Source organism: Notechis scutatus, chromosome 1 (assembly GCF_049901735.1).
Source record: "Notechis scutatus isolate UNSWTSFEM ecotype Mainland chromosome 1, rNotScu1.2, whole genome shotgun sequence".
In the NCBI taxonomy this organism is placed as follows: Eukaryota; Metazoa; Chordata; class Lepidosauria; order Squamata; family Elapidae; genus Notechis; species Notechis scutatus.
The window spans coordinates 124,656,866-124,684,627 of NC_142009.1; the positions used below are offsets into that span (position 1 = coordinate 124,656,866).

Below are 27,762 nucleotides of genomic sequence, written 5' to 3' on the forward strand. Positions count from 1 at the left end.
CTGTGTGATGCAGATTATGATTCCAGTTGTTTACCTGGGTGCTTCTGAGTCATGGTCTGGTTTTGGCTTATTTGATAGTTTGAGTGGCTGGCTGTTATTACTGAGATATGGTCTGATTTCTTGTAAGGTGATGGGTTATAATTTTGTTGCTGCGTAGTGGGGTGCCTGTTTGTTTATTTTAAATGCTACCTTCAGGATCATGGTTGATGCAGTTCTTTCATTCTCAGTGCTTGGTAGACGGGTTAATGTCAAATCAACAGCCTAACCCAGGCTTCTGTTAGAGGAGGACCTGAGACTGAAGAAGACACAGACTACCCACAGGATGAGAAGGGAAGTTTATATACATATATTGATGTTATTGTCACCATTAAGGAAGAATCTCGTTCTTGAAAATTGGTTGGAGGCCTTGGAGAAATTCAGGGAGAATTTTCACACTTTTTTTTCCTGCTCCATAAATTTGCTGGAGAATTTTTAAAAACTACCGTATTTGCCGGCATATAAGACGACTGGGTGTATAAGACGACCCCCCCACTTGGAGGCATGTTTTTCAGGGCAAAAAAGTCATCTTATATGCCGGCAAATACGGTAACTAATCATCCAATATTTACACAGTGTGTATGTTATTCTGTGTTGGGAGTGAAGGATGTTTGAACTCTCTTAGATGGACTGTCTAAAGGTGCGTGTCTCGGAGTAGGCAGGTGTTACTCCAGAACCCTGGCCCTTTCCGGCGGAGTCCCTCGGGCTTTCCCGCAACAGAGTCCTCCTGCAACGCGTCCGCTAGGTCAGCCAAACAATCCCGGCGGGGTCACCGGAAACGCCCTCCAGAAATCCCCGGGGCTGCAGTGGCAGGGTGGAGTGCCAGGGGCTGTGGGAGGAGCAGGAAGGCGGGCAGCCTTCACATGGCCCTGCCTGGGGCGACAGGAGTGACCCACGCTCTCGCTCCCCCCAGTCGCTGCAGCCTCGGGCGGAGCGAGGCGAGCGGGATTCGAACCTGATTCAGAGACGCGGGGAGGCTCTTGGCGGAAGCGACGCAGGGGATCCGGGAAGCCAGAGGCGCCTTCGCTGCACCCCACAAGCATCCGAAAGCCGGCAGTGGATATACCGTATTTGCCGGCGTATAAGACGACCCCCCCACACTTGGAGGCATGTTTTTCAGGGCAAAAAAGTCGTCTTGTACGCCGGCAAATACGGTATTTGAAATTTCCAACCTTATTTATATTCTCATTTAGTTTTCTGGCATTGTTCTTATATATAGTGACTTATAAGTTTGATGTTGGTGTGTATTTTAGACCCTGGAATTCTCCTTTGTTGGTTTTTAAAAGGATCCCATCTGGTTTATGTTCTTCCTTTCCAAATATATACATTCAGTCCAGAACATTGGCTTCAAAAATTACAGACAATTCCTGCACTCTGTTCCCAATTTTCCTTCTTTCCCACCTCTTATTATTAGTACAAGTGTAGAATCTTGGAATATCCACATAGAACAGTGTTTTTGCAAATGAACTGCAATTGCACAGATGAATCAATTCTGTTAAAGTGATTCTTGCCACATCATTATTTGGTTGCACATCAGTATTATCTCAAAATAATACTTAATGCCGTTGTGGAACGTGCACTTGAAGGCAAAAAATAGCTGGGTCCCTCTCATAAACAATCGTGCAACAGTTTCAACTATCTGTCAAGTACTGTGTCATTTCATCTTCTCTGTTCACTGCAAAAATTGCCTACTCACTCCCTTTCATGGCATATTTTGATCATGATTTTGATGGATGAGCATATTTCTACATTGAGATGACCTGAGCACCTTCAATAGTTGACTCTCTAGGTACCACCCACTGAGAAATTAGTTCAACTCTGTCATCCTGCTTGATGTCCTTTAAATCCTCTCATTTCTGAAAAATATCTCCTATAGATAGGATATGAATCATTGCCAAACTTGTATGCTCATTGAATGGCTTTGGGTACCATTTACTGCATGTACATTTTTTCTCTATATGCCAAGTTTCTGCTGCAATATGGACCATGGATAATGTGCTTTAATATTCATGTGTGCAGCTCTGAATAGCAATAGGACTTAGATTGACATACTGCTTCACAGTACAGCCATCTCTAAGTGATTTACAGAGTCAGCATATTGCCCCAATAATCTGGGTCCTCATTTTACCCACCTCGGAAGGATGGAAAGCTAAGTCAACTTTCAGCCAGTGAGAATTGAACTGCCAAACTGCAGTCAGCAGAAGTAACCCCCAGTACTACATTCTAACCACTGTGCCATCTCGGCTCTTCTGGGGTCTTCATTTGGGTCTGATATTTCAGTTTATATGCTATGGTATCACAATCTCCTGGTATTGGCTTGGATCCTTCATTAAGCTACAGCAGATAGTGAAAATGCAGAACTCATTTTTGGTATTTCACACTTAGCCCATAAGCAATACACTTACCAAAGAGATCATGTATTCCAGTGAGATACTTGATGAACAACTTTCTCTTCAAGTTGAACATTCTTGTGATTAAATTTAGCTGATCATTTGGCTGCTGTCATATATCTGGCCAGTTTGGATTGCATGTCATTGTAATGATAAATGAAGCATTGACATAATTCTATATATATATATATATCATGACATCTTGACATTGTTTTATCGCATATCTTGGTCCACCAATAAATGTTGAAGAGAGGATGATGCACCTTTTGATATTTCTTAAATCATCATCATTCAATACATCAATCAGGCCTTTATATGTTGTTGATATTAAGGTTGCTTGATTCATTTGGATGTAACTCAGCCTCTCGCTTTCAATTTTGGCAGCCATGTCAACCATGTATTGTTGGAATAATAGACATTCTCCTCTTAGAAGGTTATTAAGTTGATTCCCATGGTTCATTATGCAATATTTATAGTAATGTATTGCCATTCGTTTTTTGTTGTTTATTATTTGAAGATGCCAGTCTCAACTCCAAAAGGAAAGAAAATTATGTATTAAAATATATTAAAAGTTTTCATAGGAGTGATGGGATTCTGAAATTATTTGCAAACCACCTCCTTATTTGTTTTCAACAAAATGTGCAATGATGTTGGTTCAGTTTTGGTTATTTTGTCTTTATTGCTAATTTGTGCCTTAAGTCTTTTATCATGTTCAAATGCTATCTCAAAATCAATGACAATAAAAGTTTCTGACATGTCTAAAATTTGTTCTTTTGCATGTCAAAGAGACAAAGTGTACAAGTTTCATTGTCATAGAAGTTTCTCCAATTATTGAGCAATCACATGTTGAATTCCATCTTTGTAGAGTATACCAGTTCTCAATTCTATGTTGTCTTGAGGATCCATGAAATGAATTTGAATAAATTTGGTTTGGTGGTTGAAGCATTAAATGTCCAATGTAATGATGGATTTGTCCTTGAATAATTGCAGAAGGATTCAATCTGTTTCTGATTGAAATGATTTCTTTGGCACAAAAGGATGTCATTTGGAAAGGGCAGTTATATTGTCTGATGTTATTCCTGAATTCATTTTCAATAGGTTCATCAAGGCTGTATAAATTGATGAGCTCAATAGGTAGAGGCTGCAAATAGTCTGTCAGGCCTAAATCCAAAGATGATACAGTGAAATCCAATCAAGTCCAATTTTTTATTAGCTTACACCTAATAGATAGAATCTCATCAGACTAAAGCAGGGGTGTCCAACCTTGGCAACTTTAAGACTTGTGAACTTCAACTCCCAGAATTCCTCAACCAGCAAAGCTGGCTGAGGAATTCTGGGAGTTGAAGTTCACAAGTCTTAAAGTTGCCAAGGTTGGACACCCCTGGACTAAAGCTATAAGCCTATAATCTAATGTATGTGCCCTTGGAGATTCTAGACTAGGGCTACTCTGATCTCTGAACCTTTTCCTTTCTTTCAGTTAAGAAATTGCAATTTCTTATTTTGGGCCTCTCTCTGGAATGTGTTGCCTCCTCCCTGGGAAGCTGCAATATGAGTATTGAGATGTCTCTCCTCTCACTTCTTCTCCAGCTACACATTTCATCGCACTGCCTATTCTGACCTATTCATTTGCAGAAATTTGTGGTTTCTCCAGGGAATAGAAAGGAAAAAAAAGTGAGGGCAGACTTTGGCCATGGCACCAACGTCACCAGAAATATTACACTTATAATTGTGAATCTTGCTTTGCTCTTTCTTTGTTGAGGTTTTGTTGTTGAACGAACTCTTATGGTTTTATTTTTATTTTATTTTTTATTTTATTTATTTTGATTTGTCAATCGCTTACAAGATAATATGTATAAGTATATACATAGTTATGAATACATGAAATGGGTACATATAAGAAAAATAAACAATAGGACAGAGACGGTAGGCATGTTGGTGCGCTTATGCACGCCCCCTACAGACCTCTTAGGAAAGGGGTGAGTTCAGTAGTAGACAGTCTAAGGTTAAAGTTTTTGGGGTTTGGGGAAGAAACCACAGAGTCAGGTAAAGTATTCCAGACATTGACCAGTCTGTTGCTGAAGTGATATTTCCTGCAATCAAGTTTGGTGCAGTTAACCTTGAGTTTGTATCTATTGTGTGCTCTTGTGTTGTTATTGTTACGAACTAAGCAAACACACTGGGTTTAAATCCTAATAGTTTTACTTCCACAGCAGGCTCATAATCCTGCACTTCTCATTGGCCCGCAGTTAGCAGATCGTGATTGGTCGTTTCTGACTAGTCTGATTGGCTGATAGCGGGTCGCCGCTGATTGGACGCTTCCAGCGCGGCAAACTGAAATCATTGGACACTGTGACAGCAGCCAGCTCTATAAAAGGAGCTGCTGCTGCCCTAGTGTTTTGTTCTCTTTCTGAAGTCACTAATAAAGAGTTGAGTCACTATTCGATGCCTCGTCTCCGTTCCTTGCACCCACTCCTCCAGATCTAACACTGGCGACGAGGGTGGGATGCGGAGACGATAGAGCTGACTGAACAATCGCTGAGCACCAAGCAGAGCACGTGGCTAAGAGCGCACCCGCTAGCGACAGAATAACCAGCAGCACGATACCACCCGCTCCATTTGACCCGGCTAACGAAGACTGGGACTCGTATATAGACAGGTTCCAGATGTTCCTGGAGACCAACAATTTAAAAGATGCTACGCCTGGCAAGAAACAAGCTGTATTCCTGACCCATTGCGGGCCCGCCGTTTTTAAAATGGCAAAAGCACTCGTGAAACCAGCCGAAGTCAAGACAATGGATTGGGACAACCTCGCGCCGATCCTCCAGGCCCATTATGCACCGGCGGTGCCAACACTCATCAGAAGACACGAGTTTTACCAGAGGGACCAACAGAAAAGCGAGAGTGTTGGAGACTTCATCGCTGATCTCAGGAACCTGGCGGGACTCTGTGGCTTCGCAAACCTCGAGGAAGCCTTGAGAGACCGAATCGTTCTGGGTCTGGAAGACCCTACGACCCAGAGCAAAATTATGGTGAAGGGGGACATCGGCCTCGCAGATGTCATCGCCAAAGCTACTGCAGCAGAAGCAACCAGGAAATCAGCCGCTCGAATGCACCGAGCGAACGCACCGCCAACTCGCCAGTGACACTACGCCTTTCTCCGAAAAGCACACAACGACCACCCATCATGAGGACCTCGAGTCCTCATCAGAAAGTGAGGAAGAGGAGGTCAACCGCCTCAGGTCAGAACGTGACCAGCGAGGCCAGCGGAACCCTAAATCTTCGCGGAAATGTGCTGCATACGGGGGTAATCACCCGCGGTCAGACTGCAAATTCCTAGACGCACTCTGCCGTTCCTGTGGAAAGAGGGGACACATCGCAAAAGTATGCAGAAGCAAACGAGGATCCAGCCCAAACAGAAGAGAATATAATTTCCGGCAGACAACAGGCACCCCACCAGTAACTCGGGACTGCCTAAACAACCAATGGAGCCACTACCACTACAGAAATAGAGCACCTGCCAATTCAACTAGACGAGAAGAGACTCATCAAACCATCACAATCGGCCACGTTTCGTCCCTAGATGCAAGGAAAATCCGAGTGAAGGTTACCATTGCAAATCAACCATGTGTTATGGAAGTCGACTCCGGGTCGTCCTTATCAATGGTCTCGTGGAAAACCCTCAAACAGCTGATCCCTGACATCCGTCGCCAGGACCTCAGCACTCAAAAAATCATATTAAAAGACTACCAAGGGAACAGAATCCCAGTTGCCGGTACCCGCCACTTCCAAGTATCTTTCAAAGACCACACTGCAACTCTTCCTCTTACCATCATCGATAGAGATCGGCCCAGCTTGCTAGGCTTGCAGTGGTTCACACCGCTAGGAATTGAACTAGCAGGCATACACCAGACCGGAAGCGATGACTGGGAAGCGGCCCTCGTCCAGGAATTCCAGGACGTATTTACCGAGGAACTAGGCAAGTACAAAGGATCCCCCATATCGTTTAATCTCAGCCCCGATATCACGCCCATTCGCCTTAAGCCTCGTCGAGTGCCATTTGCACTCAAGCCAAAGATTGATGAACAATTGGACAAATTAATAGCCCAGGGTGTGTTGGAACCGATTGACCACGCCCGATGGGAGACCCCGATTGTAACCCCCATAAAACCTGATGGATCCTTGAGAATATGTGGGGACTACTGGGCCACCCTAAACCACGCGCTTCAGCAGAGCGCTTACCCCGTACCTGTGGTCCAACACCTTCTTCATTCCTTGGGAGGTGGAAAAATATTTGCAAAATTGGACCTAGCCCAGGCTTACCAGCAACTGCCCGTAGATGCACAGACTGCAGAAGCCCAGACTATAGTCACGCACAGGGGTGCATTCAAGTGTAATAGACTCCAATTCGGAGTGAGTGTAGCACCGGGCATTTTCCAAAGTCTGATGGAGAGACTATTACAGGGCATAAAAGGGGTTGTGCCCTACTTCGATGATGTCTTGATAGCTGCCCCCACTAAAAGCCTATTAGAAAAACTGTTAGGTATAACATTGATACCAAATATGGTTTGGGTGAATAAATATATAAAACTTAGATATCATGGTTTAAGTGCTTATCACTTTAAGCACAATGCAGCAGGCAATTAGCCGATTAAGGGTGCGGTTAGAAGTTACAATATAAGGAAGCATTAGAAGCTGGAGAGCTTTTCTGTCTGCTGGCTGTAACTGACTGTTACTGTTACTGTGTGCTGCTGCGACTAACTGTGATTACTGACTGTGAGTGCTGTGACTGAACTGTTATTGTTTGCTACTGTTTGCTGATTTACTGCGTAACTCTACTGAATATCCAGCGTTTGTTTCTCTGGAGAGTGAAACCGGAGGAGGAGAAGATATCTTTATCAGCTGATAAAGATATTGCAAGGACTCTTAACTTGGACTATACTAGTGAGTCTTACTGGATGGAAATACTGTGAATGAATTAATGGACTGAATGACAATGCTTAAACTCTAACTGGATTAAAAACTATTTAAACTACAAACAGTGTTTGTGTTCAGTGTGTGTATACTCTGGGGCCCTTCCGCTCTCGTTTGGTTGCCTGGCTTGACTACTGCTGCAATACTCTTCTAGGGTTAATTCCCAAACCCTAACATTGGTTATGGGCCCAGCAGCATAGTCTAACTAACCAGGATATAGCAGAGAGAGTTGGTGTGAGTTGCACATTACTGTAAAAACAAACTGTTTTAATTAGTTTAAAATAGTCAAAATATCTGAAGAGTAATGGCACAAGTAAATTTGTCACAACTGTCCATGATATCCAGGCTGGATGGAACAAACTATGTTTCATGGTCAATGAAATGTAGTTTACTTCTACGCAGAGAAGGTTTGTGGGACATTATAGCAAACCCACCAGATGTGAGTAGCTGGGATCCTGCTAATGATGATGATAACGAAAAGTTACAAGACTTTAAACTGAAGAATGAGCAGGCTTTATGCATCATAGGACTGACTCTCTGTGATCAGCAGCTTGTCCATATTCGTGGAGAAGAAAATGCTGCAAACTGCTGGGAGAACCTCAGGAAGATTTATGTTCGGGACAGTGTAGGAGCACATATAAATCTTACACGGAAGCTTTTTCGAACGCATCTTCAGAGGAATGGAGATATGTTAGTTCATTTAAACTGTATGAAGAGCATTTTTCAAGATTTGCAAGAAAAAGAGCTTATATTTAATGAACTGCAACAAGTCTACATAATATTATCTTCATTAGATCAAAGCTATGATGACTATGTGACTTCGTTAGAGGTATTGCCAAAAGAAAGCCTCTCATTAACCGAGATTACAGGCAGGCTACTAGAAGAAGCCAGAAGAAGGCGTGAGCGTGACGAGCTGAGAGAAGATAAGAAAGAAGAGAAATTATCTTCAAAGCTTGAAAGAAACCAGCAAAGCAAAGTAAAGCACCTGGAAGAAGAGAATTTATCTTCAACGGCATACACAATTAAAAAGTGTTTTAATTGTGGAGGCAGAGGACATTTGGCAAGATTTTGCAAAAGAGAAAAAGCCAGAATGTAAAAAAGCCAAAGAAAGCATTTGAACTAGCCACGTTTAGCAACTCTGATGTGAAGAATAATTTATGGGTGGTTGACAGTGGCGCATCCCACTGCATCACAAGAGATAAGACAAAATTTATAAAAATGTCTACAAGTTCTCAACATATATCACTTGCCAACGGCTGGAACCTGAAAGCGAAAGGTCAAGGTTTTGCACGTTGTCCGTACATAAACCAGGATATAAAAATGTTGTATGTACCGCAACTAAAGTTTAATTTGCTTTCAGTAAGGGTATTAGATAAATTAGGTTATGTAATTACTTTTAAAGATAATAATTGCATAATTGAAAAAGATAACAAAAGGGTAACTGCAGCTTTAAATGGAACATTATATGTCTTAGATAATAGTAAGAAAGGGGAGGCACAAACTGTATTTAATAATATAAAGCCTCATGATGAATGTATCCATTTATTGCATAGGCGTTTGGGGCATGTAAATTTTAAAATGCTAAAACGTACAGTTGAGTTATCTGAAGGAATAAGGTTAAAACCTTGTGATAAATATTTGCGTTGTAATGTTTGCTGTGAAGATAAGAGCAAGGTATTGCCTGCAAATAGGCTAAATGGTTTCAAAACAAAAGAACCTTTAGAAGTAGTATTTGCAGACATAATAGGTCCAAAGAAACCCAGTATGGGGGTGCTAGATATATACTGAGCATTATGGACCATTATTCTAGATATGGGTTTTGCTATTTAATGAAAAGCAAAACTGAAACATATCAACATTTTTCAATTGGCTTAGGTTTGCTGAAAGAAAGTCTAAGCGACAACTGATAACCCTGGTGACAGATAATGGCACGGAATTTATTAATAACAAATTCCAGAACAGACTTAAGGTAGCTGGAATAGAGCATAAGAAGTCTGCTCCATACAGGCCAGAACATAATGCTTTTATTGAAAGAAGAGGCCAAACACTACAGGCAATGGTTAGAACAATGTTAAATGATTCTGGGTTACCTGATTCTTTGTGGGGGAGGCTACAATGTGTGCTAATAACATATTGAACAACGTTGTTAATACAACAACAGGTGAAATTCCATTCACCAGATGGCATGGCAGGAAACCTGATCTAAGTTACCTGCACACATTTGGTGCACCAGCATGGGTGCATATTCCTGCACAACTCAGAAAAAAAGGGCAACATAGAGCTAAAAGATTTTTCTTCGTTGGTTATCAGGCAAACCATAGGGCATATAGATTTTGGGAGAAAGGCACATCTAAAGTGTTATGTAGTGCTAGTGCCCAATTTCTAGAACATGAAGGATGGGAGAAATTAGAACAGGATGCCAATAAAGATGTAATTGTTGAATCCTATAGAAATCCCATTAGTTATCCCTGTAACTTTAAAAATAAAGTAAAAAGACAAATACAGGATGAAATAGTGCCCATAAAGGAAGAAACAGATTCAATAGCTGAACAGGATGAGGAAGATGAACAGGTAGTAGTTCAACAAAGTCCTCCTGTAAGCCCTGTAATTCCCAGAAGAACTACACGTATATCTAGACCGCCTGATAGGTACCAGGCTAACACAGTGTGCCAGATTAATCAAGTTCCTAATTCTGTAGAAGAAATTAAAAAGTATCCTAATAAGGAAAAAGAAAGATGGTATGCAGCAATGAATAAGGAACTGAATTCATTAAGAGATATGAAGGTATATGAAAATGCCAAATTACCTGTAGGAAAGAAATCCATTGGCTGCAAATGGATATTTAAGGTAAAAACAGATAAAGATGGTAATTTAATCCATAAGGCAAGGTTAGTAGCCCAAGGTTTTAGGCAGAATGCTAATGACTATGATGAGGTGTTTGCACCTAGTCTTAAGGCAGCAACCTTGAGAGCAGCTTTAGTGTGGGCAGCTAGTAAAAACTATATAGTTAACCATCTAGATGTGGAAACTGATTACTTGCACGCCCCATTAAAACATATTATTTATATGAAAAACCTGTTGGTATTAAAAGTGAAAATAAGGATAATAATGATTGTTGGTTGTTAAAGAAAAGTCTCTATGGTCTTAAACAATCAGGCTATGAATGGAACCAGTATATTGTAAAGGAACTAGACAATATTGGATTTAAAACTGGTTTAGCCGATCCATGTCTGTTTAAGAGGGAGACAAATGGGAAAGTATCATTATTATTACTATTCACAGATGACATTGCATTGATAACTGAAACTAATGATGAAGCAAATAAAATAATAGCATCATTAGGAAAGAGAATAAAGATCAAGCAATTAGGGAGATAAAGAAGTATCTCGGTTTGAATATAAAGAAAACACGGAAAGGTTTTAAGATATCTCAGGAAGATAAGATAAGTAAATTGCTAAAACATTACAAGATGGAGCTTTGTAAGCCAGCTAAGACTCCAATGAGTCAGGAGTTTAGCAACACTGATGAACAAAGCCCGGAGTTTGATAAGGTGATTTATCAATCTTTAATTGGTAGTTTGAGTTATATTAGTAATTGGTCTAGACCAGATATATCGTACTGCGTGAATCAGTTGGCTAGATTCAATTCTGCACCATGTGAAAGACACTGGAATGCAGCTAAGAGGATATTAAGATATCTTAAAAAGACGATGAATTATTCATTGTATTTAGAACCAAAGGGTGATTTAATTTTGTGTGCTTATGCAGATGCTAGCTTTGCATCAGAAAGAGATACTAGAAAGTCGACTTCAGGAACAGCCATAATGCTAGGTAATACATTAATAGGCTGGAAGTCAATAAGACAACAGCATATAAGTTTGTCTACTATGGAGGCAGAATTCTCCTGTTTATCATTGTTATGTACAGAATTAATAATGTATAAACAAATGTTAATTGATATAGGTATAACTGTAGATTATCCTATAATTATACATGAAGATAATCAGGCAGCAATTCAAATGGCCACAAATATTGGAGTAAAAACAAGGAGCAAGCATACAGATCTAAGATACCTAAACGTGAGACAATCTGTAAGAAGTAAGATGATTCAGCTAGAGTACTGTATGTCGGAGGACAATTTAGCTGATAATTTTACTAAAGCCCAAGGTGCCAGTAAGCACCAGGAGAGTTGTGAAAAATATGGGATAAGATTGTAAAGGTATTATATATTTATTTCACCCAAAAGGGGAGTATGTTAGGTATAACATTGATACCAAATATGGTTTGGGTGAATAAATATATAAAACTTAGATATCATGGTTTAAGTGCTTATCACTTTAAGCACAATGCAGCAGGCAATTAGCCGATTAAGGGTGCGGTTAGAAGTTACAATATAAGGAAGCATTAGAAGCTGGAGAGCTTTTCTGTCTGCTGGCTGTAACTGACTGTTACTGTTACTGTGTGCTGCTGCGACTAACTGTGATTACTGACTGTGAGTGCTGTGACTGAACTGTTATTGTTTGCTACTGTTTGCTGATTTACTGCGTAACTCTACTGAATATCCAGCGTTTGTTTCTCTGGAGAGTGAAACCGGAGGAGGAGAAGATATCTTTATCAGCTGATAAAGATATTGCAAGGACTCTTAACTTGGACTATACTAGTGAGTCTTACTGGATGGAAATACTGTGAATGAATTAATGGACTGAATGACAATGCTTAAACTCTAACTGGATTAAAAACTATTTAAACTACAAACAGTGTTTGTGTTCAGTGTGTGTATACTCTGGGGCCCTTCCGCTCTCGTTTGGTTGCCTGGCTTGACTACTGCTGCAATACTCTTCTAGGGGTTAATTCCCAAACCCTAACAAAAACGACTCAGAATGGTTCTCCAGAAATTCAAAGACGCTGGCCTGAAGGTCAAGAAAGACAAGTGCCAACTATGTACTGAGAGGGTTGAATTCCTGGGGTACCTTCTTGACAAACAAGGAATTCACCCTACTGAGAAAAAACTAGCTGCCATAAAAAACGCCCCAAGACCCAGGAATAAAACAGATCTCCAAGCCTTCCTGGGACTCATTAATTTTTATAACATCTTCTTGCCCCAGAAAGCAACCGTTGCTGAACCCCTGCATAGGCTCCTCGACAAGAAGGTGCCCTGGATCTGGGGACACCGGGAAGAACAAGCCTTTCAGCAAGTTAAAGACCTTTTAACTTCAGATGCTGTATTAATGCAATATAACGAGACTTTACCTTTAACTGTCACCTGCGACGCCTCACCGTTTGGAGTAGGAGCCATCTTGAGCCACGTCCTGCCAAACGGAACTGAGGCACCTATTGCGTTTTTTTCAAGAACCTTATCTAAAACCGAGAGAAACTATAGCCAACTCGATAAAGAGGCTCTCGCTATCGTGTCTGCGATCAAACGATTCCATGAGTATGTATACGGAAGACCCTTTGCCATAATCACCGATCACAAACCATTACTTGGCATCTTAGTGGGAGACAAACCAACTCCCCACATTTTATCACCCCGAATGACACGTTGGTCAGAGTTTCTGGCTGCCTACAATTACCAACTACTACATCGCCCCGGAAAAGCCATTCCCCATGCTGACGCTTTGAGCCGTTCTCCGCTTCCAGAAGTCATCAGCGACCCAGCTCCAACCCTAGCTGCACTACAAATAGAAACTCTTCCATCACCACCCCTGACTGCACGGGACATCGCCTTGGAAACAAAGAAAGATCCTTGTTTGGCATGAGTCCTCAGCTGGGTGGAAAGAGGTTGGCCTGACAACGAACCCAGCGACATCCTTAGACCTTTCAAAAACCGACAGACAGAACTTTTCTCCCCAAAAGGATGCATCTTGTGGGGAGACAGAGTCGTAATTCCTGAGAGACTACAGCATAACATTCTAAAACTTTTGCATGATGGACACCCAGGCATCGTGAGCATGAAGGCACTGGCAAGGAGCTACGCATGGTGGCCAGGTATAGATAAGCAAATAGAGACCTGGGTGGCCACCTGCTCCAAATGTCAGGAAACTTGCTCAGCTCCACCAAAAGCCCCACCAACTGAATGGGAAACGCCTCGAGGTCCTTGGTCCCATATCCACATCGATTTTGCGGGACCCACCAAGGGACACAAATTTCTTATAACAGTCGATGCCTATTCCAACTGGCTGGAGGTCCACAAAATGAAGAGCACCACCACAGAAGCAGTTGTCAAAAAACTAAACAGACTATTCGCTCCGCACGGGTTACCAGATGTCCTGGTCTCGGATAATGGCCCCCAATTCACTGCTCTGGCATTTGAACAGTACCTAGCAGACCGAGGAATACGCCACGCTTTAACTTCGCCGGCTCACCCGGCGGCCAATGGCAGGGCTGAGCGCATGGTCCAATTCATAAAGAAAACGCTACACAAGATGGAACATGGGGACATCGACGATAAGGTGACCAGGATGCTTCTCCTCCAGCATATCACCCCAAGCAGCACCACAAACAGAACCCCAGCCGAACTGCTCATGGGCCGAAAACTTTGCTCACATCTTGATCGCCTACACCCTGCCTACATGCCGGAGAAGCCCCTGGGGTCTAGCAGCAGGTGTCGCACATTCAAGGTAGGCGACCTAGTCTTTGCAAAAAACTTTTCCGGCGACCCATTGTGGGTCCCTGCTACCGTAAACCAAACTACGGGCCCTCGATCCTACCATTTACAAACTGATGATGGAAAAATGTGGAAGTGCCACATCGACCAACTTCGCTCCCGACTAGCACCTACCCCCATCACAAGCCCTGAATTTCAAACCAGGGGGGGAAGGGAAACCGAAGGGACCGGAAGAGAATTAGCATACGACCCAGTAAGCGAAAACCAGCAATCAGCACAACCAACCCGGGGATACTCACCGGCCGAAGGAGAACCAAGCCAGGTGATCGCCTCGCCACAAAGCAGTACTGCAACTGAAGCAAATCCAAGGAATCCAAATGACAGCCGTGACGAAAGCAGAGATGACAACCCCAAGTCACCCAGTGAAGAGGTTGGACTATCGTTGCCATCAAGTCCGGCACGCAGCACACCGGAACCAGAGCCAGGGCAAAGACCGGTGGAGCAACGTAAATCGAGTAGACAGGTGAAACGACCTGCCTATTTGGAAGAATACATCACCCCACCCCTCAGACGGAACCTAGGGGGAAGGGGTGTTACGAACTAAGTAAATGCACTGGTTTTAAATCCTAATAGTTTTACTTCCACAGCAGGCTCGTAATCCTGCACTTCTCATTGGCCCGCAGTTAGCAGATCGTGATTGGTTGTTTCCGACTAGTCTGATTGGCTGATAGCGGGTCGCCGCTGATTGGACGCTTCCAGCGCGGCAAACTTAAATCATTGGACACTGTGACAGCAGCCAGCTCTATAAATGGAGCTGCTGCTGCCCTAGCGTTTTGTTCTCTTTCTGAAGTCACTAATAAAGAGTTGAGTCACTATTCGATGCCTCGTCTCCATTCGTTGCGCCCACTCCTCCAGATCTAACAGTTATGGTTGAAACTGAAGTATTCATTGACAAGTAGGACATTGCAATGTATGATTTTATACACCATACTTAGATCAGACTGAAGGCAGCGTAGTTCTAGGTTTTCTAGGTCTAGAATTTCAAGTCTGGTGGCATAAGGTATTCTGCAACGAGTAGAGGGGTGGATAACTCTTCTTGTGAAATATTTCTGGACTTTTTCAATTGTGTTAATATCAGATACATGATATGGGTTCCAGACTAATGAGCTGTATTCAAGTATAGGTCTAGCAAATGTTTTGTATGCTCTGGATAGTAGTGTGATATTACCAGAGAAAAAGCTATGTAGGATTAGGTTAACAACTCTTAATGCCTTTTTGGCTGTGTAGTTACAGTGGGCTCTAGCACTCAGATCATTAGATATGAGTATTCCAAGGTCCTTTACAGAACTTGACTATTCAGCTTGTATTTTATTTTCTGATTTTTTTTGCCAATATGTAAGACAGAACATTTATTTGTTGAGAGTTGAAGTTGCCATTTGTTTGACCATTCTGATACATAGTCAAGATCTTTTTGAAAGGTAGCAGTATTGTCTGTGGTATTGAACAGCTTTACATCATCAGCGAAGAGAACGCAGTTGCTCTTAATATGATCACAGAGGTCATTTTTGTAGAGTATCAAGAGAGCTGGTCCTAGAACACTGCCTTGGGGGACACCACTATTGACAGGTACAGAATTTGATAGGACACTCCCAATTTTGACCATTTGTTGTATGTTTGACAGGAATGCTTCTATCCAGTTATGCAGGTGTCCAGAGATACCATAAGATTTTAGTTTTAGGAGTAGTTTGTTGTGTACCACTGAATCAAAGGTTTTACAGAAGTCTATGTAGATTGCGTCTATTGTTTTGCCCTGATCAAGTTATGTAGTCCATATGTTTTTGCAGTGTAAGAGTTGCAGATTACAGGATAGTTTTTTTCTGAAACCAAATTGTTTATTAGAGAGTAGGTTGTTTGTCTCTAAGTGGAGGATAATGGATTGGTTAATAATTGATTCCCTGACTTTACAGGTGAATGTTGTTTGCCAGATATTCTTGAATTCATTTTGCCTTTCCTCCTCCATCTTTTCTTCTCATTGTATACCATTCCTTGTCATTCTGGAGATGTGCAGCCTTTTCAATCTTCATTTCTTCATCTCTCTGCCTCTTTGCTATATCCTGACAATCTTTGGTGTCATCTTTTGACCATGATGTCTCCCCCTTTTCTTTCCACATGGCATAATTATGTTGACCTTGTTTTAGTTTAATAATTTATTTAATTTAATCTAATTTAATTTTTTAACCACAATATTGTCCATTTCTGTTCTCATCTCAGAGAGTTTAGAATTCTTGCTGGTTTTCCACTGAGTTGTGGGAAACTGTGAGAGACAGTTATAAAATAGGATCACATGATCTTCTGACAGCTAGATTGGGACCACTCTACCTCTTCTCTAGTGGCTGAGGAGGTGCTGATCTATGCTCAGTTTCAAAGTAGGAAGCAGTTTGAAAACTGAAATAGGATGGGCAAGGACTAGGGTATAGTGACTAATGTATTTGATTGACACCAGAGACATACAGTCCTCAGAAGGATGGATGCCTGAGTCAACCTTGAACTTGATTAGATTAGAACTGCCAAAATGCAGGTAGCTGGCAGTCAGCAGAAGTAGCCTGCAGTACTGCACTCTAGCCACTGTGCCACCGAATCCCATGATAAGTCAATTCCTTAATGCTGGGAGGAGGATGGAGCAAGAGATTGTGAAACTGGCTGGAAAATTCTCATGCGATGTTCAAAATGAGTATAACATGACCTCAGCAACTTCCCCAAATGTCATTGCCTCTGGAGTTATGGATCCTGGAATTTAGATGCTATTTGAGGTACCTTAGTTATCCTATGAAGCACTATTTCATCCAACTAAAGATCATGATATCTGAAACTTTTAGTTGTGGAAGGACTGAGTATACCTGCAGTCCTCCATGGGTGTTTTTAAACTACTGTATATAGATTGCCTTTTACCTATACAAACACTCTTGCATTAGTTTTCAAAGAAGTTGAATTTTTTTAAACAAAAAATATTCAGTGTCACCTCCTGGAATTTTCTGTGCTTAAGATTGGAAGCACTGTTAAAATTAATAATTTTGATTTTCAACTTAAAAGAGTGTGCGTGTTCTGTTTATAATCATGTACATTAAATCAATGAATTCAGAAAAATCCAAGTATCTGTTCCAGGATTTTTACACAGACACACACAGAGACACACAGAGGGAGTTTATCACTGGAACAAAGGGCTCAGAGCATTTAATGAAAATAATAGCAGTTAAATGTGCAAAGACTGAATGGCAGCATAAATTACATGATAAATCTTAGAAATAACGAAGAACTCGGGGACCTGTGTGAGGCTATAATAAATTCATTCCAGCAAGAACTGCAGTTGTTGCTGTCACCAAGCCTCTTGTATAGATGTAAGTCTCCAAAGATCCTCTTCTCATTATATCACTAATAATGAGAAGTAGGAAGGACTGATTGGTAGCTTAGGAGGGTGAGAATGAGACATGGTTGCACATGAAAGAAGCTGATCAAGTCTGTCAAACTTCAGCTCTTCAACACTCTTTTTTTTAATATAGAGGTACAATCTGAAAAACGAACCCCCCCCAGAAAAGTAAATGCTTCTTTTTCTAATTACGGCATTTTTGAAAATAACAGATGCAAAACTTCCATTTTTTTCCCCATTTGGGAAAAACACAGAAGCAAGAGAAGACAGGAGTGGACTTTTACAATAACAAAAAAAAAAAAAAAAAAAATCATTAAAAGAGATGTTTATGAGGACTTTCATCTCATATCACTGCACGTGATTGACTTTGGCTGTCTCCCTACCAGCTATATAGCTTCATGACCATCATTGAAATCATGCAAAGCCTGTCCTCATTACTTTTCTTTAGTTTAGAGATGGTTGGATGGCTGTAGAAGATAAAATCTTCATGGAAAAATGATCTTTGCAGCTGCAGTTTGTGAGGAATTAAGTCATATAATGCTATCCCACTATCTTCAAACTGCATAAGAACCTATAATGTTTAAATGACAAATGCAGTCCAGATGCTTTGATCCAAACCTATTTCTTTTCACCTACTCATTGACTTCCTTATGATTTGGAAAGGCAGGGATAATGTTTCCTAAATCATTGCCTGTAGATGGAAACCATGTAGAAAGTTACATGTACAAGGTTGATCAGAGAAGTTCAATTTTGCCCGTTTCAATATTAAACTGAATTTGACCTATACTAAAACATTGACCAGAACATTTGGGTTTTCAGCTACAAAAAAGTATCAAGGCATATTTAGAACATGTATCTAACTGAATAATTTATACTTAAAAAACATAATAGAGATACATTCACAGGTAAATACCTATGAAACACAGGTCCAGTATAGTATGTGCTCATTGCTACTTCATATAAAATTTTTATTTATTGGCAAGCAAATTTCCTTACCCCACACTCTATGGTGATAGAGAATATCTGTGTACTCTCTCTTCCACGTTGTCTCTGTTGAGGGTGGAGATAATTGGCTATTATTGCCAATTCTTCTCAATAGAATTAAAAGTTGTTCACTTATATGAGAGAAAGAAAGGGATGGATTTGGAATAGCATAAGTGCACAGTTATGAGTATGAATGTGTTCTTTCACAAACACAATCCCTCACTTCTATATACTCATTTGTTTCTTAAATGAACCCATGGGAAAACGATACTTTCGTGTTTTTGAACATGGTCTTACAAAATGCACGTCTAAACATCTTTTCTACACTTATGCCTCTCTGACATGCATTTTTGTATGTTTTGAACTGAGTACTGCATTGCAAAATTGGAAAGTGTGAAATCTGAAGGATAAGGTCATGATCTGTACATTAGCTTGGAAGATATGAATTAGATCAGTGAATCAGATCACAGAGATTGAATTTCTCAAGCATTTGCAAATTGCTGCACCTTCTAATGGCTGCAATCTGTATAGGGAAAAAAAAGGATAGGTGTTCTCACCTGAATCAGACCAATAGATAAATGAATACTTAATGTAGATGCTACTCATCAGGAATCCTGGCAGTGGATTTGACGTCTCATTTTCATTTTAATTATGGCTTACAGAAGACAGCATCTTACTAGATTGGGCTCTTTTCTGATTTGCATTTTAAATTGAATGTGCATTTTTAAGAAGATTCTCATTTCTGTTATTGACATATTTAGATATTTTTATTGTGCCAGTGTTAATGTTCCTTTGTACAAACAAGGCTAATGTTTTAAAAATAATTGTTGCAGTTATTGATGGCTTCTACTGCTTTTGCAACCCTGGGTATGCTGGACAAATATGTGACCAAGACATTGATGATTGCATCATTAATGAATGCAAACACAATTCGACTTGCATGGATCTTCATCTGGTTAGTATATATTTCAAATGTGCTGTTTTGAAAAGTGGATTATAATGGTGGCCTTTGCATCTTTTTCTATATATACATGCAGTGAAGACAACTATGACAATGTGCCTGTCTATGTATGTTTCAACACAATAGGAAGAAACTCTTTTGCATTTATTTATTTAATTTCTATAGCTGTCCAATTCAACCAAATGACTCTGAGCAGCTTACAATTCTAAAATGATAAAACAACTTAAAAAATATTAAAGCAGGGGAAAACTTCCATAAAATAAATGCAAACAGAAGCTGTGATGATTATTTTTATTTTTACTGTTACTCTAAGCCCTATAGATGAATATCTATAGGACATTTTTTGAATAGAATTAATTCAATGAATATGTATGTGTGTGTGTGTGTGTGTGTGTGTGTGTGTGTGTGTGTGTGTATGACATAAATAATATGTATATGACAATGATTATCTGGCAACTATACTTTATAGCTGGTTTTTACTGAATCTTTTTGCTAAATCTCCTGTTTATTCAAGCCTTTGAGAATTGCACTAGACCAGAAAAGTTGATTGCATCTCATGCATATTTGTCATAGTAGATTGCAGATCTGTGATTGTAATGTTATTTGCTTTTATCCACAGGAGGTTTCCACCAAACTTTGGGTCAAGTTGTAGGAATCTTACCCAGTCTGATGTTCTAAAATTACTTCTGTAATTTCCAATTGTCAACTGGGCTGATAATTATGGCATTTAAAGTCCAACTCATCTGGATAATATCTCAGATTTGAGAAGATGAATATTTATTTCTTTATCTATCATATTTGTATAGCCGCCCATCTCACATGAACGAGACTCTTAGAATAGCTAGTTAAACACATTGATAATATCTAATTTACCTTTAACCCTTGCTTGTCTAGCTTCCTTTTATCCATAACTGGATAGCCATAATTGAGGAGCAAATGTGAACGGGCAAACAAGCCTTGATATCTCTTTAAAACTAAACCAGGCAATACCATAGTAGATCCTCAAAATATGGCATAAATTTTAAAAGGATAGAAAGATCTAAAAATTGAGAGCATTCATCATTTGGAGATCCCATTCTAGGGTGCCATATCTATTTTGAGAGGCTATCAGAGAAAGTAGGAAACATTTGGTTACTTACCACGTATGTACTTACCACAAGATTTTAGGAATCTATTAATTTTGAGCAACCCTAGTAGGGTTGAGTAAAGTCTAAGAACATGAGCATAACCTCTTCTTCCTTTTCCCCACAGCAAAAATGATAAAAATACATTTTTTAAAAAAATGTAAAAAATAAAAATACAGGTCTCCAGCAGAAAAAGAATAAAAAAAGATGGGAAATAAAACAAAATGGATGAAGTAAAAGCAAAACAGATAGCTAAAAATTAAATTAAAAAGAGGCTTTAAAGAGATCTCTTAACAAGAGATGCTATGTTTCCGGACTCCCCCTATTTATTTATTTATTTATTTATTTTATTTATTTGATTTGTCAATTGTTTCCAAGATAATAAGTATAAGTGTATACATAGTTGTGAATACATGAAATGGGTACATAGAAGAAAAATAAAAGAAGAATAAGAGAAACAATAGGACAGGGACGGTAGGCACATTGGTGCGCTTATGCACGCCCCCTACAGACCTCTTAGGAAAGGGGTGAGGTCAATAGTAGACAGTCTAAGGTTAAAGTTTTTGGGGTTTGGGGAAGAAACTACAGAGTCGGGTAGAGTATTCCAGACATTGACCACTCTATTGCTGAAGTCGTATTTCCTGCAATCAAGTTTGGTGCGGTTTACTTTGAGTTTGTATCTATTGTGTGCTCTTGTGTTGTTATGGTTGAAGCTGAAGTATTCATTGACAGGTAGGACATTGCAATGTATGATTTTATATACCATGCTTAAGTCAGACCGAAGACGGCGTAATTCAAGGTTTTCTAGTTCTAGAATTTCAAGTCTGGTGGCATAAGGTATTCTACAACGAGTGGAAGAGTGGAGAACTCTTCTTGTGAAATATTTCTGGACTTTCTCAATTGTGCTAATATCAGATACGTAATGAGGGTTCCAGACTGATGAACTGTATTCGAGTATTGGTCTAGCAAATGTTTTGTATGCTCTGGTTAGTAGTGTGATATTACCAGAGAAAAAGCTACGTAGGATTAGGTTAACAACTCTTAATGCCTTTTTGGCTATGTAGTTGCAGTGGGCTCTAGCACTCAGATCATTAGAGGTGAGTATTCCAAGGTCCTTTACAGAGCTTGGGTCATCAACAAGGTCTTGACTATTCAGCTTGTATTTTATTTTCTGATTTTTTTTGCCAATATGTAAGACAGAGCATTTATTTGTTGAGATTTGAAGTTGCCATTTGTTTGACCATTCGGATACATAGTCAAGATCTTTTTGTAGGGTAGCAGTATTGTCTGTGGTATTGAACAGCTTTACATCATCAGCGAAGAGAACGCAATTGCTCTTAATAAGATCACAGAGGTCGTTTATGTAGAATATGAAGAGAGTTGGTCCTAGAACACTGCCCTGAGGGACACCACTATTGACAGGTACTGGATTTGATAGGACGCTCCCGATTTTGACCATTTGTTGTCTGTTTGACAGGAATGCTTCTATCCAGTTATTCAGTTGTCCAGATATACCATAGGATTTTATTTTTAGGAGTAGTTTGTCGTGTACCACTGAATCAAAGGCTTTACAGAAGTCTATGTAGATTGCGTCTATTGCTTTGCCCTGGTCGAGTTGTGTCGTCCATATGTTTTTGCAGTGTAAGAGTTGCAGATTACAGGATAGTTTTTTTCTGAAACCAAATTGTTTATTGGAGAGTAGGTTGTTTGTCTCTAAGTGGAGGATGATGGATTGGTTAATAATTGATTCCATGACTTTGCAGGTGACGCAGCATAAGGAGATTGGCCTGTAATTTTCGACTAGGCTTGGGTCTCCTTTTTGAAGATGGGGATGACTGTGGCTTGTGACCATAGGTTAGGCAAGGAGCTGGTCCTGAAAGATTTTTTCAAAGATTATGCTTAGAGGTTTGGCTATGGCAGTGGATAGCTTTCTTAAGAAGTAGGCACATATTCCATCCGGTCCAATAGATAGAGATGGTTTTAGATTGCGTAGTGATTTTTCAACATTGTCTTCTGTGAAATCGATATGTATTAGGTCATTGTTGTTATCTGTGGTACGGCTAGGAAATACTGGGCATGATCCATTGCTGTTTACAAATACTGAGCCGAAGAATGTGTTAAAGATGTTGGCTTTAATGGTGTCGTCGTTGCAGTCTTTACCATCAGGTCCTATCAAGGGAGGGATGGACCTTGAGTCTTTTAGTTTGTTGTTTACAAAATTGTAAAAAGCACGGGTGGAATTGGTGCTTAGAAGGTTTTCTTCTTGTTTAATGTGATAATTGGTGCATTCGGTCTTTATCTGGTGGCATAAATTTTTGTATCTGTTTTTGAAATTGGCAACGTGACCAGATTTGTTTTTCCGCCAGAGTGATCTCTTTTTGGATTGAAGTTTCCTTATTGATATGGGTAATCTTCTTTTTTGTTTTGTTTTGGGAGTTGTTGTTGGAACATATAGTTTGATGACTCTTTTGATTTCAAGTAAGAATATGTTGTAATGGTCTTCAACGGTATTGCATCCAGAGAATAGAGATTGCCAATCAAGGGATGAGAGGTCGTTGTCTATAAGATCATAGTTGCCTTTTTTGAAGTTACAATTGGGTATTACATCATTGTGGTGATTTTTGTGTGGACGTATGTTGAGATAAAAGTCAATCATATTGTGGTCACTGCTGGAAAAGGGTTCTTTAGTTTGTATTCCGTAAATTAAATTCAAGCTATTGCAGAAGATGAGATCGAGGCAGTTGTTTATTATTAAAAGGACAGTTTTAAATATTTAACTCTGTGGTAGTAACTAAAATTAATAAAAAGAGGGGATGGTAGAGAGACCCTCTGGGTATTTGGATCCAGTGAAAATTTCCAGCAAATGTACTGTTTTTCATTCTTTTTTTAAAAAGCTGATGTATGGTAATGAGCAAAACAAAGGTGATTCTGGAAATACCAAAAGGGAGAGGAAGCAGGGAGAAAAATTTAACTGTGAACACTTTCTAGAATATGGTAGTTTAATGGATCTAAAAAACTTATTTTTGTAAAGACATTTTTTGTTTAGGTTCCCTAGTTGTGTATCGGATGCTTTGTAGTGTGGAAACAGTGATGCTTTTTTAACTTTAGAAAAGGTATGCATGAAAAGAGACTGTCAGACTTCTCAGGTGCAACAATTCCATTGCTATTATAAGAATTTTAGATTAATCCTGCAGGGGAAAATAGGGAAAGATACTTTTATTATATCTTCATTGGCCAGTAGATTCAGTTATTATCCAGAAAAAAAGATCTCTTTTTATCCATGATGTATTTCCATTGCTTCTCCCACATTGTTACTGCTGTACAATTCCCAATGTGCAAAACTATCCATAAGTAATACATACAAGGTACAAGGTACAAAGTAAAATTTGGTTATGAAAACTTTTCCTAAAAGCAGATTTGACTAGCACTTTCATGTATCATAGAAAGGTGCATCCTGATGTTATCTATTCCTTCTCTGGGGAGAAATGTTCTCATGAGAATCCATGTGTACACAAAGATGACTGAAGAATTGCTTCCTTCTACAACTGTCATAAAAAGCAGAATTCACTCCCATTTACAGCATCATATTTTATATTTGTTTTCTTCCTATCTCCTAAGAGGGTTTTGTTGTTGTTTTGTCACCATCACTCAAGTCTATCTGTTCTCTTTCTAAAGCAATTAATCATTTTCCCCTGTCAAAACCATATGTCATTTTGTTTTAAATGGACTGTGACATAGTTAGCAAAATCAATAAAATCCCCACTGGAGCATTGTTGCCCAGAAAGACAAGTAAAAGGGGGAAAAAACCACCACAAACTCTTCTGTAAATATAATTAAATCACACACATATGCACAGAAAGAGAGAAAGAAAGAGAGAGAGAGAGAGAGAGAGAGAGAGAGAGAGGGAGACAGAGAGACAGAGAAAGAGAGAGAAACATAAAAAGTGTTAGATTTCATGGGGAATATGTTGTTTGTACATCTCCAGGTTGGTTTCTGATCAAATAATGCTTGCTTGCTTTTGTTTATTTTTACAAAATTAATAAGATGGGAGTTTATTTGGTGTAAACATAATTTCATGTATTTATTTTTACTTCAAAATCTGTATATGCAAAAGAACCCTGACAAAATATAGCATCATACATTCATATAAAATTTTATTAAGTACTGTTTTTTAAAAATTTGTAGATAGGAATTGAGTTTTGTGTACTTTTTCACGTTGCCAATAGTAACATTTAGGATGAGGGTTAAATCATCATTACTATATATGTTTTTTCAAAGTAGAGAATGATTCCAAAATACTTTTACACGTAGTCCTCAACTTAAAACATTGTTTAGTGACATTAGTCACTGAAAAAAGTGATTACTGACAATTTTGTACATGACCGTTGCGGCATCCCCAATGGTCACATGATCAAAATTCAGATGCTTGCAACTGACTCATATTTATGACCGTTGCAGTATCTCGGGCCCATGTGATCACCTTTTGAAACCTTTTGACAAACAAAATCAATGGGGAAGCTAGATTCACTTAATAACTGTGTTACTAATCAACTGCAGTGATTCACTTAACAACTGTGGCAAGAAAGGTTATAAAACAGGGCAAAATTCACTTAACAAATCTCACTTAGCAACATAAATTTTGGGCTCAATTGTGGTCATAAGTTAAGGACTACCTATATTATGTTTTTGAAGAGCTCTAAAGAAGTTTGCCCTATCTTCTACAAGATCTCTCTCCACGTCTATTATTACATATACATTTCCTGCAGGACATAATTTTCTTCTTTCTATAGTCTAATCTTTCTAATAATCAAATCCAGAAATCACAAGTTCATTTTTTTTCTTTTTTCAGCAAAAGATCCCTAGGAGGTTTCCAGTCACTAATAAATATAGTTTTTTTCCTTTCTCTATTCATACACCTAAATGTATATTTATGCTTTTGAATTTTCTTGCTGAAAGTTAGAATTTTGTTTTTTTTCCTGGTTGAAATCCATCCTTCTGATTTCTACCCATAGTTTCAACTTATCAAAATTGTTCTGAATCTTGATAAAGTATGCTAAGATGTTTTTGTCATCCACAAATTTGATAATCATTTTTTCTAAGTCTTCATTCAAGACATTTATAAATTTGTTGAAAAGCACACATGTTAGAATGGAACTTTGTAGTATTCCACTCAACGTGACTTAGAGCCATGGCCACAGAGTTGTTGGGTATACTAGTTCATTTTGTCATATTCTGTATTAGAATACCAAGGAATTCAATGTCACCTATTTTGCTGAAACCATGATACCGTATGTCTGTATCATACTGTATGTCCACTGTGAACTGAATTGTTCCCTGCATGAAAACGAGTTATCAGGTTGGTTTTGAGAGATCTATTCTTGATATACCCACATTGGCTTCTGTCAAGCAATCTAGTCTTTCTAAATAAAACACAAACCAATTACTTAATTATTGTTTGCTACAATGCTGTTGTTGAAACCAAGCAGAAAAACATGGAGGTAAAAGTCTGTGATAAATTGCCATAAATTACTCGTATTAGATGTTGAAAGATAAGCTCCGTTGAAGAACTGCAAATCAGCCAGAGTTCTGTTTAGCACAGGACACAGTCCTTACTTCCATAATAATAAATATGAGCTGGAAATATTTCAAGGCAGGAAAACTGGGTTGTTAAAGAAACAAATTGAGAGTATAATGCTAAAGAAAGCCAGAAGTCAGTCCAAAGCAGGCAGGAATGCAAATCAGTAACGAGAAGAATTGTTTCTGAGAAAGTGAAATAACCAGAAGGATATTTTTACAGCAGGACTTTCTGTTTTTTGCTCTATTAAAGGAATTCTTGCAAACTCCTCCTGAGGAATCATACAGATTTCCACCATTTAGCCCTCTTTAGCAGATGGTGTGATTTCAGGGTTTATCACATACCCAATATGAGGATCTTTACTTTGAAATCAATAGCCACTTGTCCCTGGGACAAACTCCGGTCAGAGATGATCACTCAGCATCTTCAATCGGTAACTACAAGTTGTGCATCAATTAGGTTTACTTTTTCAGGCTTGTAATTGGAAAAATCCATAATAGATATCAACATCAAACTGTTGATGTTGATAGCTAGCTAAGTTTCCTTTTCCCATTCTTGAAGTCAAAACTCTTTTCTGTTCTTTGGAACTATGAATGTCCTCCATAATTTCTCAAAGATTAGGGGAAAGTAACTTCAAGGTGGCATCCATAAGCTCTTTCTTGGATGTAATAAATCTGATTTTAGACACTTAAACCTGTTTTTGGTATCCACATGTTCACTTATTTCTTTTTACTTACTTTGAGTACTGCTTCCTCTTTTTGTCAAGCATTTTACTTAGATCCATTTGAACACACTTTTTTGTTGTTTGGGAGAAAACTGAAAAAAAAGTAGGAGCGGAGAATCTCTGCTATCTTCCTGTTATCTACTACTACCTATCCAGTTCTAGTAGTGAACCTACACTTTTCATTTTCTTTTACCACTTTTATATAGTTAAAATGAACCTTTTTTTTGTGGGGTGCATCCACAGTTTCGTTGTACTTGTACAATGACAATAAAGTTCTTCTTCTTCTTCTTCTTCTTCTTCTTCTTCTTCTTCTTCTTCTTCTTCTTCTTCTTCTTCTTCTTCTTCTTCTTCTTCTTCTTCTTCTTCTTCTTCTTCTTCTTCTCCTCCTCCTCCTCCTCCTCCTCCTCCTCCTCCTCCTCCTCCTCCTCCTCCTCCTCCTCCTCCTTCTCTTTCTTTCTTTCTTTCTTTCTTTCTTTCTTTCTTTCTTTCTTTCTTTCTTTCTTTCTTTCTTTCTTCTTCTTCTTCTTCTTCTCCTCCTCTTTTGGTATTTTTTAGTTCATTTTGCACTTTAGCCTTTTAAACTTCTTTTCGCAGGTATTAGCTACAACATGGTCTTCCATGTCTTATGCATTCCCCTTTTCATTGTGCAACATTTTTCTAAGCTCTTTTTTTGCCTATTAGACAGATGTACAATTGTACTTCCAGTATTTCTGAGACATTCTCAACCTTCCTATTGATCCTGAGAAATTCTGTTCAAGTGATTCAACTTAGTAGTACTCCAATCTTCTTGAAACTGGCCTGTCTGGCTATACTTCTTTCTTTCTTTCTTTCTTTCTTTCTTTCTTTCTTTCTTTCTTTCTTTCTTTCTTTCTTTCTTTCTTTCTTTCTTTCTTTCTTTCTTTCTTTCTTTCTTTCTTTCTTCCTTCCTTCCTTCCTTCCTTCCTTCCTTCCTTCCTTCCTTCCTTCC

General features: G+C 39.1%; 1 protein-coding gene across 1 annotated transcript in view; it reads left to right on the forward strand.

Moving 5' to 3' along the window:
• The window catches only part of LOC148132974 (protein eyes shut homolog), a 110,408-nt gene that overhangs the window by 39,733 nt on the left and 42,913 nt on the right, over positions 1–27,762 (forward strand). The window contains exon 7 of the mRNA XM_087951167.1: positions 19,245–19,366. Within this exon, the coding sequence (XP_087807293.1) occupies positions 19,245–19,366 (122 nt within the window). The remainder of the gene's footprint in view (positions 1–19,244; positions 19,367–27,762) is intronic.